The 10,057-nt window shown below is 39.1% G+C and overlaps 2 protein-coding genes across 2 annotated transcripts; both read right to left on the bottom strand.

The window, feature by feature from the left end:
• Window positions 1-3,570: 3,570 nt before the first annotated feature.
• On the bottom strand, window positions 3,571-5,040 carry LOC114520001 (glycine-rich protein DOT1-like). Its single transcript, XM_028540199.1, has 3 exons — window positions 5,010-5,040; window positions 4,216-4,518; window positions 3,571-3,659 (listed from the first exon to the last, which is right to left on the bottom strand). Exons 1-3 carry the CDS (start codon window positions 5,038-5,040, stop codon window positions 3,571-3,573), a joined length of 423 nt encoding a protein of 140 aa, XP_028396000.1.
• A 3,443-nt stretch (window positions 5,041-8,483) lies between these two features.
• On the bottom strand, window positions 8,484-9,987 carry LOC114519158 (INO80 complex subunit C-like). Its single transcript, XM_028539237.1, has 5 exons — window positions 9,888-9,987; window positions 9,373-9,483; window positions 9,079-9,178; window positions 8,815-8,882; window positions 8,484-8,702 (listed from the first exon to the last, which is right to left on the bottom strand). The coding sequence occupies exons 1-5, from the start codon at window positions 9,978-9,980 to the stop codon at window positions 8,577-8,579; spliced, it is 498 nt and encodes a 165-aa protein (XP_028395038.1). The 5' UTR covers window positions 9,981-9,987; the 3' UTR covers window positions 8,484-8,576.
• Between the last annotated feature and the right edge of the window lie 70 nt (window positions 9,988-10,057).

The raw sequence follows: 10,057 nt of genomic DNA, 5'->3' as shown, positions 1-10,057 counted from the left end.
GTTAACTTGATTTTGATTTTGCTTCCTTATTTCACTTCAGAACGAACTACAGCGCAAAAAGATGGGGAAGGCGAAACACAAACGCTTACTCACAGACACAGCGAATAATAGGTAGCTATTGTTATATTAATATATCATGACTCGTGTATATCAGGTTGCATTTGTGACTTGAAGTAACACGTTCGTACACGGTGGCCGAAACTAAAATATAGTTTAATCGAACTTTTCAGGACTTTATCCTAGTTTTCGTCAGGTATATCAATGCGGTTTTCCGTACACGCGCGATTATCGCAGTAGCATGTGAATACTCGTCCGTCAACGCTCCATGTTAGTTTTGTACAGGAAAAGACGGACTCAAAAGTTAAATTGAATGCCTATAATTATCCGTATTGGTTTATGTATGTATTTTATGCTAGACTTGTAGTTCAATGTTCGGAGCGTGTTTTATACTTCCAAAGTGCTGTAGTGATTATTTTGCCTCCCATGATAAGTTTTACCACAGAACCAAAAAAAATCGGAGCTTTTATATGCCTGTGAATTGTCTGTTTTACCAAGGTTTTCTTTTTTAGAAAGAAAGAATCGTCGAAAGAATCGTCGGAGTGGAGAGATGTCGGACCTGCCTTGGGACATTTATGCACGCAAATACAAAATTTGATTTCGGTGAAAATATGCATGAGTAAAAATATGCATGCATTTGGCTTTGGCTGAGAAATGCTGAACACTCCTCTGTTTACCTCCTTAATTTCCAACTTTTCGAATTGTGGTTTTTGCATGAGTAATAACCTGGTTGTGTCAGGCGCATGCGGAGTAAACACAAGTGATTCTGGGGCCCCATCACTTGTATTTTCTCCATCCTGAACGACCGTAGTCCGGACAAAAAATTGAAAAAAACATCGCTCAAAGAGCGCCTAAAACATAAAAATGCATGAGAATTGAGAAGTTTTATTTCTAAAAGGAGAAGATAGTCGAGTGTTTTAGTTTCTCGGAACCATGAAGAAAACGATGATTATTTCCTGCAAAACATGCATGACATTTTGTATTCGCGTGCGCAATGCAAAGGCCGTGGACGAATGGCGTAGGAGATATTGGAGGTCTGTGATCGGGTTTTGCGTGCTTCTCTTTATACACAAGTGTCGTTTCCCTCTTGGAACTTAGTGATATCATATTTTTGTATCTACGTTAAAGGATCAGATGATAGATCATTGCAGGATAAAATGATGACGGATCGTCGTAGCTGATCAGATGATGAAGGATCGTCGCAGGATCAGATGATGGAGGGTCGTCGCAGGATCGGATGATGGAGGGTCGTCGCAGGATGAGGTGTTGAAAGAACGTCGCAGGATCAGACGATGGAAGACAAGACGGGTGTACAAGTGGAAGCTAGTTTTGAGGTATATACTATAGGTATACTAATTAGTAATGCATGCTTAATGTAAATGCATGCTTTATTTTCGCATTGATTCCTCCTGGTGGTCTAACATAGTATATTCACACATCAAGTGACAAGTTTTTGACAATGTATGATAACAGGATATTTCTCACAGCTCTCATGAGGGCGTTTTCGAGGTTTCTCGATGAAACCTTCCTAGGTTTTGTCACTTGCGTGTGAACGATTTAACAGCTGCGGAAGATGCATGATGGCTTTAAAATGTTGAAATAAAAGTAAGAAAATGTAATAAGCATGGTAGACGCGCGCGCAACGAGAAAATATTAACGAATTCGTATTGGCCTAATTTTAGATTAATACGAATCAAATTACTAGAGCACTTATATGATTATATAAGTTCTCTGTTCAGCCAGTTATGCGATCGTTTGAAGGACCGTCCGTCAGTCCGTCAGTGGCATCAAAAATCATACTTTAGTCTTTGATAATTTCAATTCGAATTTTTGAACTTTGAAATGAAGAAAAAAAAAATACAATTCTGATGTTTAGACACAAGCACTCTTCCGTTTCCCTTGTTGATAAGTATCAATTTTTCGGATTTCGATTTTCCGGTCAATCTCAAGCAAAGAAGGAAATGAACGTAATCGATTTAATTAGCTGGATGAAGTTCTATAAAAAGGAAAATATACCTCCTATATTACATGATACATTACATGATATATATAAAATATATATTACATAATATGTATACATTACGTGATAACTACACTTGTATAATCGGGGATATCTGGGGTGTAGTGTTTAACTGTATAGGTTAATGTATTGTATAGTACACTGACCACACTCTTGCCGTAAGAGTGGTTAAGAAGAGCCTTTGCATTTTGACACACTTACTATGTTGTTTAATTCCTTACACGCCCAACGTCGAGATATTGATAAAGAAGAACGCAACTGTTTGGAATGGAACAAAGAAGCAAGTGAAATTTCAGCGCATTGTTTACCGAAGGTAATTATATGATACCAAAGGTAAGGGACATTATTGACTAGCCATATTGAGTATATAAGTTGCATGTTGAGCCCGATTACGTTTATTTCCTCCATTTTCTGTCAACTGTAATCCAGAACGTATAAAAAGAGATAAACGGTGCATGAGGTGCATATTTTAAGAAGGAATAGTAGAAGAGTGTTCTTGTCTACATCAGTTTGAGATGAAAAAGCATGCAAGTCGTGAATATGAAGCATTTCTTTCCAAAATGCCAGATTTTAAAAAATGCATGATGATAAAATGAGCATTGGAATAATCGAAATGATTTTTGTTGCCCTTGTCGGACAAAGCGCGGTTTAATCAGATAAATTTTCAACGGCTTGCTGTTTTAGCACGGACGATATATGCGCGCTGCGCACGTTAGACCACCACCAGGATTCAATTAACGAAGCCCAAGAATAGCATAGCAATATGCAATTCCTGTGACTCGGATGAGCATAAAACGATCAACTATATTAAAAAGCCTGAACTGTCATTGCGGACGATTTCTAAATAAAAATACCAAATTCGGACCGCCGGTCAGGTAACCTGAAATTCAGGTTACCTTTGGAGGGTTTTTCTCCGGGCACTCCGGTTTCCCTCCTTTTCGTTTGACTCTAAAAAACAGTGTCTATGCTTAGGGCCAAACGTGTGTTCGTTGATGGTGAAGAGATCTCTTGCCCATTTTACTAAATCGGGAAATCCTATTCAGTGTACATGAAAAAAACGCGAGTGTTTGGCTTCTGGGTTGGATTCCCAGAACACTGAATAAAAATTAAACATGTTGAGACTGGTGTAGGAGACTGAGCCATAGGCATACGAGCCAATAGTGGTATCGAAATATTCGTCAGAACGAAAGGTTGATGCTTAATTCACACGTACTCTTACGACTGAAGGATGCATGTGCTAAATGAAACGAGCCCCTAACCCCAAATCAATATTGTAATTACATATTGAATTACCGATATTACCCAAATGTTGTCCAACTCTCTGCGTTCATTTATTATAAGGAAGCGGGGTTGATGAAAAGGTCTTCAAAAAAAAAACATTCCGAGATTCTTAGTTGCACCGTAAAAAGCAATAAACGTGAAACCTGGTTATATAGTTTTCTATTCTTTATTGTTTGAAATTGTACTGAAAACACTACCCGAAAATAACATCCTTAATTCTTTAAGGCAGTGTTAACGTTACACTGTACAACTTTCCTTGCAATTTTCAATGCCATTCTACCCTCGAGGCATCTATAATTATCTAAAGTTGTCAAATACGAACATTTTTACGATCTGCTAACGAGTAACATTTTCGTAGCTACACTCTTTTACAATTTAACAACCCTCAAAATTATAGAAAATGCATTGCAAGTGGCAAGAAAAATTGCATAGTTACACAGCACCTTCAGAAGTTTATGTCTTTCTAATTGGACTGAGTGACAACCGTATATCCCCGTGCACAATGCAGAAAACTACTCTCTAAATCAATTGCCACCGCTACTGCCACCGCTACTGCCACCGCCACCGCTACTGCCACCGCCACTGCCACCGCCACCGCCACCGCCACGCCACCGCCACCGCCACCGCCACCGCCACCGCCACCGCCACCGCCACCGCCACCGCCACCGCCACCGCCACCGCCACCGCCACCGCCACCGCCACCGCCACCGCCACCGCCACCGCCACCGCCACCGCCACCGCCACCGCCACCGCCACCGCCACCGCCACCGCCACCGCCACCGCCACCGCCACCGCCACCGCCACCGCCACCGCCACCGCCACCGCCACCGCCACCGCCACCGCCACCGCCACCGCACCGCCACCGCCACCGCCACCGCCACCGCCACCGCCACCGCCACCGCCACCGCCACCGCCACCGCCACCACCGCCACCGCCACCGCCACCGCCACCGCCACCGCCACCGCCACCGCCACCGCCACCGCCACCGCCACCGCCACCGCCACCGCCACCGCCACCGCCACCGCCACCGCCACCGCCACCGCCACCGCCACCGCTACTGCCACTGCTACTGCCACCGCCACTGCCACTGCTACCGCCACCGCCACCCCCACTGCTACTGCCACTGCTACTCTCGCTGCTGTTAGTTTCCTTTACTTCATCTAACAAAGATATAAATATACAGAGTGTAGCAGTAGACTGTATATAGAATCAAACGGCTATTCCAGCTCTCATTTATAAGGCCATATAGTCAAATTGTTTCCACATCAGTGTGAAACAGTTAAAATCAAACCGATTTGAACAACATACTTTTATGCACGACAAAACTGCACTAAGTAAATTCCTGCCTTTGTCGGAGACAGAGGTGTTTAGGTGTTTTTATTTTAGCTTTAGCCAGCGGTAGGTGCATGTGGTATATGTGGTATATAAGCGAAAACAGATGAACTATGGCCTCACACATTTCCTGAACAACCGAAAATGGACTAATAGAGGGTCTCACACTCTCACTGGCCGGAAAATTTTTCATGGAACGGAAATTTCCGTTCAATTTTCTTTTCAATTGTGATTCTCGATGACTGATCAAATTAAATTGCAGAGAAAATTAAGCGGAAAATTTACAAGCGCAAAATATCTATGATGCATATTGGTTTACCTTTTGACAATCCTAAACATGCCCCAGTCATGAAGTCACAGACCTCACCATTCAGACAAAACGACGAGCAACAATGATTGGAGGGAACCTCAATGAAATAAGAAAATCACAAGTTTAAATTCCAATCGAATTCTTAAGTCTCGAGGAAGTCTTAAGGAAGTCTTAAGGAATATAATCAGTAAATACATTCGTTGTTTAAGATATCTTGGATACTTGTACAGCTTTTCTCCAGGCTCCATGCACTGCATGCAGGACACTTTGTTATTAAAACGTCACTGAAAGGTGTTTTCCGACGTTCTAGAGCTCCCAAATTTAAGACATCTTCTCACTCGGTCTCCATGGGCATAATTATTTCACTTACCTCTTTTATTCGAAAAATATCATAGTGGATGAACTTCTGATCTTGCACCAAACTGTTAGGTTTTTCGGTGTCCAACGCCGATACATTTAATAGCTCGCAGTTATGATCATTCACATGATAGTTTATTGATTTACAGCATACGTAACGTAAGCACAGCAAACCGCAGTTCGCGATAGATTCAGCTGAGAATAGTTTCACAACGTTATCTTTTAGACGATAACCTGCGTGAGATATAAAAAACAAGGCCAATCTCAACTTTTAGAAGATATGCATGGTGGGTGTTTTGTGTGGCCAGGGGCGCCGGAATATCGATAATAACGGGGCCAGATATTCATATATTCGTGTTCTGCATTATTAACTCTTTTTGAAATCGATTGTTTTTACGATCTGCGAACACGAATATATGAATATCTGCCCCCGTTATTATCGATATTCCGGCGCCCCTGTGTGTGGCCGCGTTTTCCTGCTAGTATATGGCAATCTCTAATGATCCAGTACAATTTCGATAATCAGTCAGACTTGTTTCAGACTTAATTCTTGTTTAGATTATTTACTCTGTACATTTTGATGGAAATTGAATAAAATACTCCTTTATATAGTCATGCGTTGTGATATTTACACCTGATATTTTCTTTCTTCTCTCTATATTTTTCACATTAGCCGCGTAGGAGAAATAATCATTTTGCATATGGGCAATAGCCACATCATTTCATATTGTCGTTATTAACAGGTTATATTTTGATATAGCTGGCGAAAAAAGTTAAATCGCGCAAACTTAATGAATCTGTGGCCTTTTTGTGGCTGAATTGGCAGGATTGATTGGGGACCAAAGCTTGCCACCGTCAACTGAAACAACTCAAAAAAGAGTTCATTTCATGATTTTCATCATCTGACAGATGAACGAAGCATCTATAACTACTTGTTCGAGCTAGGGATTAAAAGAATTGAAGCTTTTTTTCTGATCGCGGTTATATCTAAAACAGTTCATAAAGTGAAAAAGAATATTAACCTCATTACCTTTTGTTTTACCACGATGAAAATAGGCGTTTTGATTCATTGCTGGAAATGGCGGGAAAGCAATTGCAATTGTTAGCACCAACAAGGCAAACGAACGCATCTTTAATTGCACTTCGTGAGCATTTGTCATCAACGTCAACCTGGATCAGTTAGCGAGTCAGTGTAAACTGATGACAAAGCGGCTTTGTGACAGGCAATATATGAAGGCAATACGGTTAAAAGTGTTGTCGATTAATCTATGTCATTGCGAGCCATCGTAAAAGTTACATGCCATTAAAAAGATATTGCTACGGAATTGTCCACTCAGAATCAGAGGTGCAAAAAAGCTGCGGGTACGCAGGTGCCACCCGTGAGGAAGGTTTGCTTTCAATGAGGTTTGTGAGGAAGTTTTGAAGTTGAACACTCTAATTGATCACATGCATGTACCAAAAAACCAAATATTTCTTTATGCTGGTTGCTACTTGCGTCAGTGACGTAACGTCCTTTTGAGGAAGGTTTTCAAAACTTGAAATCCCACTGGAGGAAGGTTGAACTCTTTTAGCGACTCCGCATGCAGTATTGATTAGTATTGATAAGTATTGATTATTTCCTGCATGCGAAAAGCAATTGCATTCACATACTACTATTAACGCAGAATATTTATTTAAGTTATAAACACTTCAATTTGGTTTTAACTCCTAATCAACAATAACACGGAAGGAAAGCAGATTTCAATTTGTTAGGCGATACAGGTGAATGACTATGTTTCAGCTGCCGTGGTTTATTGTGCGGCCTATAAAAGTCGACCGTCCGCATGCACCTATATCCGGACAAAGGTTTAAAAGCGGTTATACTAATAGTGTCCGAATATATATATGTAGTGTCATATATATTGCCACTACTTGGCATTCTCGTACGTTGAATACAGTAGTCAGAGTGGATAAATTTCAGAATAGTCACACTGAAAACATTTTTTTAGCCTCCCAATGAGCAACTATTGTGTAGTTTAATAGCAACGGTTAAAATTTAGACTAAAACTAGATTTTTTTTGCTTTAGAAAAATAACAATTCAGTATAAATGCACTTCACCCATTATCAAAATTATTTCAGAGACTGGCAAATTACATTTTCTTAAATTAAATTTAGGGAAAACAAACGAAAATTTTACTGATACTAAAATCACTGTCGTTATTCACGTATCTCAAAATGTTGTTTAATATAATATACTCAATTGATACTTCAATAACAGAACAAATATATGCTGATTCACGAGAGGTTTATAGAAAGACGCGTAAAATGACATATATTACCAAACAGTTCTGAAGGGAAGAGACTACATATATGAGCTAAAATAGCTTAAAAGTAATAAACTGAGCTGGCTTAGACGCCTTAGGAATAAGAGTTAATATTTTTTCGTGGATTTGTTAGATAAAACAAAACAGGAGGTAGGTACAACTTTTGGCTTTATCTACCTCCGACGATATTAACCTCATTTTTCTCGAAGTCTCAGTCAAGTAAGACGAAGCGTTACTGTCTTTGAAAAATATAATTTTCAAAAGTGCTAGGGTTCTTATAGAACTGACAAAATTATTAGCCATACTTTTTCGATTTTCGTCTAGCACTTTACTGGCACAATATCATATCCACTCATCATTTTACTAATACAGAATGACCAGTATCAATACGACAGTTTTCTCTGATTTTGTCACAAAATAACAAAAAAAAATTATTTCATTCGCATGAATCGTAGAGAATGAACGTCAGAATGATATAAAAGAATGAAAATTTTATTCATCAATAGGAGAAAACTGAATGTTACACGTTGTCGAGTGTACTGCGTATCCAATGAGCCACGAGAGTACAAAAATGGGGGCCATTCATATTTTTTACACATTTACTCCATGGGGCCTTTACTCAAGCCAGTTTAGCTTAAATGGTGCACAAGCCAAAATTAAATAACATTCTTACGTCTCACTTAAATTAGTTAACTTGAATATTATCGAATATAAACGAGCTTGATACAACTGGCGTCTGGTCTATATACAGCCTGTGCTCCTTCAGTCGGAGTACAAAGATTGAGGTTGCCTTCAAAATTTGACTTCTGTGCAAAGGAAATGTGCAAGCTGGATTTGTTTATTCCATGATGCAAACAAATGACTTTCGCGACTTCAAATTCATACAAACAATTCCCTAAATCCTAACGCTAATATTCAGGTTGGTGCAGCTTTTCGCAACGTTAGATATCCACCGATGATGTCCATGGGAAGGCTACGTATTGTTGAGAATTCTTCGCTTGTACTGTAAAGCATCCTTGTTTGTGGATCTTTATACTTTGCCTGTTGAGAATATTAAAACAATGATTCTGGGTTTCTTTTACACAATAAATGAAGAAGCACACAATCCTGCAGGAAGAATCATTTTCAATCTTGCAATGAAAATTCAACTTACAGGCAACCCTGTTAGATCTGAATATTTCTTAGCAGGTTTAAAGGATGGAGGAGCTTCAATAGAGCTGTCTGAAAAAAAATTGTTTGCATGTATATAAAATATTTAGGAATTTCTTCAATCTAATGTAATAATCAATGGACATTCATAACCATTTTATTCAAAGTAATATTGAACCATGCTATAATTATTATAAATATTTTTTGGTTATAATTATGTAGCTAGATTTTTTATTGTGATAGAGATTTATAAATGCTTTATACTTACAGGTTGGGTCATCTTGTTTCCAAGGCAATGTTCGTTCCTGGGAAATGATCTGTTTCAAATTCTTCCATAATCGTTTCTTGGTTGAATTAACACCAGAATGCTTAAAAATAAAAAAATGTTGTATTTACTTACAAGCTTGCAGAGAACTAGGATACTAACTCAGTTCACAAACTTCTAGGTTGGTCTAGGAATTGGTTGACATTTTACAAGATTTTTACATACAATATGTGGAAATGCTAACTTTAGGCATTGAATTTCCAAAATTACTAAATATTTGTAGAATTTGGGAAGTACCTCAAAGTTTGAATCTTTGAAAACAAAATGCCCAAATTCATTGTAAAGACTGTTGTCTGCTGTTGTAAAGGAACATGGGCTGTTTGTTGGATAATCAAGATCTTCCACACCCTAAAATTTAATTGAAATTATTACGAACATTACTTTATACTTATGACTATATGTTAATTTTACTCATAGTTTTGCCCAGGACATACCAAATCATGGATATATTTTATACCATATGTTACTTCCGTGCCATATGTCCGGGGAGCCTTCACCTGCTAGTTGTGAGGTGAGCCAATGCCTTCAGTCTATTGACTATTGGTGTTGAGTGCGAGGTTCCCAGGTCAAAAACATACAACTAGTGTGTGGTAGTTATAAATTTGATACTTTCAAATTCACACTCCTGCATGAGGAGAAAACCATAGAGACCAGAGACGTAGAACTATAGTATGGTATAATATATATAGTCTGATAGTCTGATTATATAGAGCAACTGACAATAAAAAAACTGTTTGAAAATTTTTTCATACCAATGGAATTTTCTTTTTCTTTGCTGTGTTAATATGAGCCGATGACGGACTAAACGAACGTTTTTGACTTCTTTTTGACCTACTAGCGGCCATATTGACCGTGAACTTTCTCGAACGATTCTGGGACTGGGGTGCACTTAGCAACAATACACAATATGGCGGACAGTTTT

Source organism: Dendronephthya gigantea, unplaced genomic scaffold (assembly GCF_004324835.1).
Source record: "Dendronephthya gigantea isolate DGI-Jeju-01 unplaced genomic scaffold, DenGig_1.0 000000F, whole genome shotgun sequence".
NCBI classification, from domain to species: Eukaryota; Metazoa; Cnidaria; class Anthozoa; order Malacalcyonacea; family Nephtheidae; genus Dendronephthya; species Dendronephthya gigantea.
The sequence above is the reverse complement of the archived record's forward strand: the minus strand, read 5'-3'. Positions and strand labels throughout refer to the sequence as shown.

Bases quoted from the DNA above. Each gene is read 5' to 3' on its own strand.
- LOC114519158 (XM_028539237.1), bottom strand. From the start codon at position 9,980: ATGGCCGCTAGTAGGTCAAAAAGAAGTCAAAAACGTTCGTTTAGTCCG. The intron at 8,883-9,078 runs GTAAGTATAAAG...ATTTTTTTTCAG, and splicing joins GAAACAAGATGACCCAACCT to ACAGCTCTATTGAAGCTCCT. The intron at 8,703-8,814 runs GTAAGTTGAATT...TATTCTCAACAG, and splicing joins CAGATCTAACAGGGTTGCCT to GCAAAGTATAAAGATCCACA.
- LOC114520001 (XM_028540199.1), bottom strand. From the start codon at position 5,040: ATGACTGGGGCATGTTTAGGATTGTCAAAAG. The intron at 4,519-5,009 runs GTAAACCAATAT...TATCTTTGTTAG, and splicing joins ATGTTTAGGATTGTCAAAAG to ATGAAGTAAAGGAAACTAAC. The intron at 3,660-4,215 runs GTGCGGTGGCGG...TGACAACTTTAG, and splicing joins CGGTGGCGGTGGCGGTGGCG to ATAATTATAGATGCCTCGAG.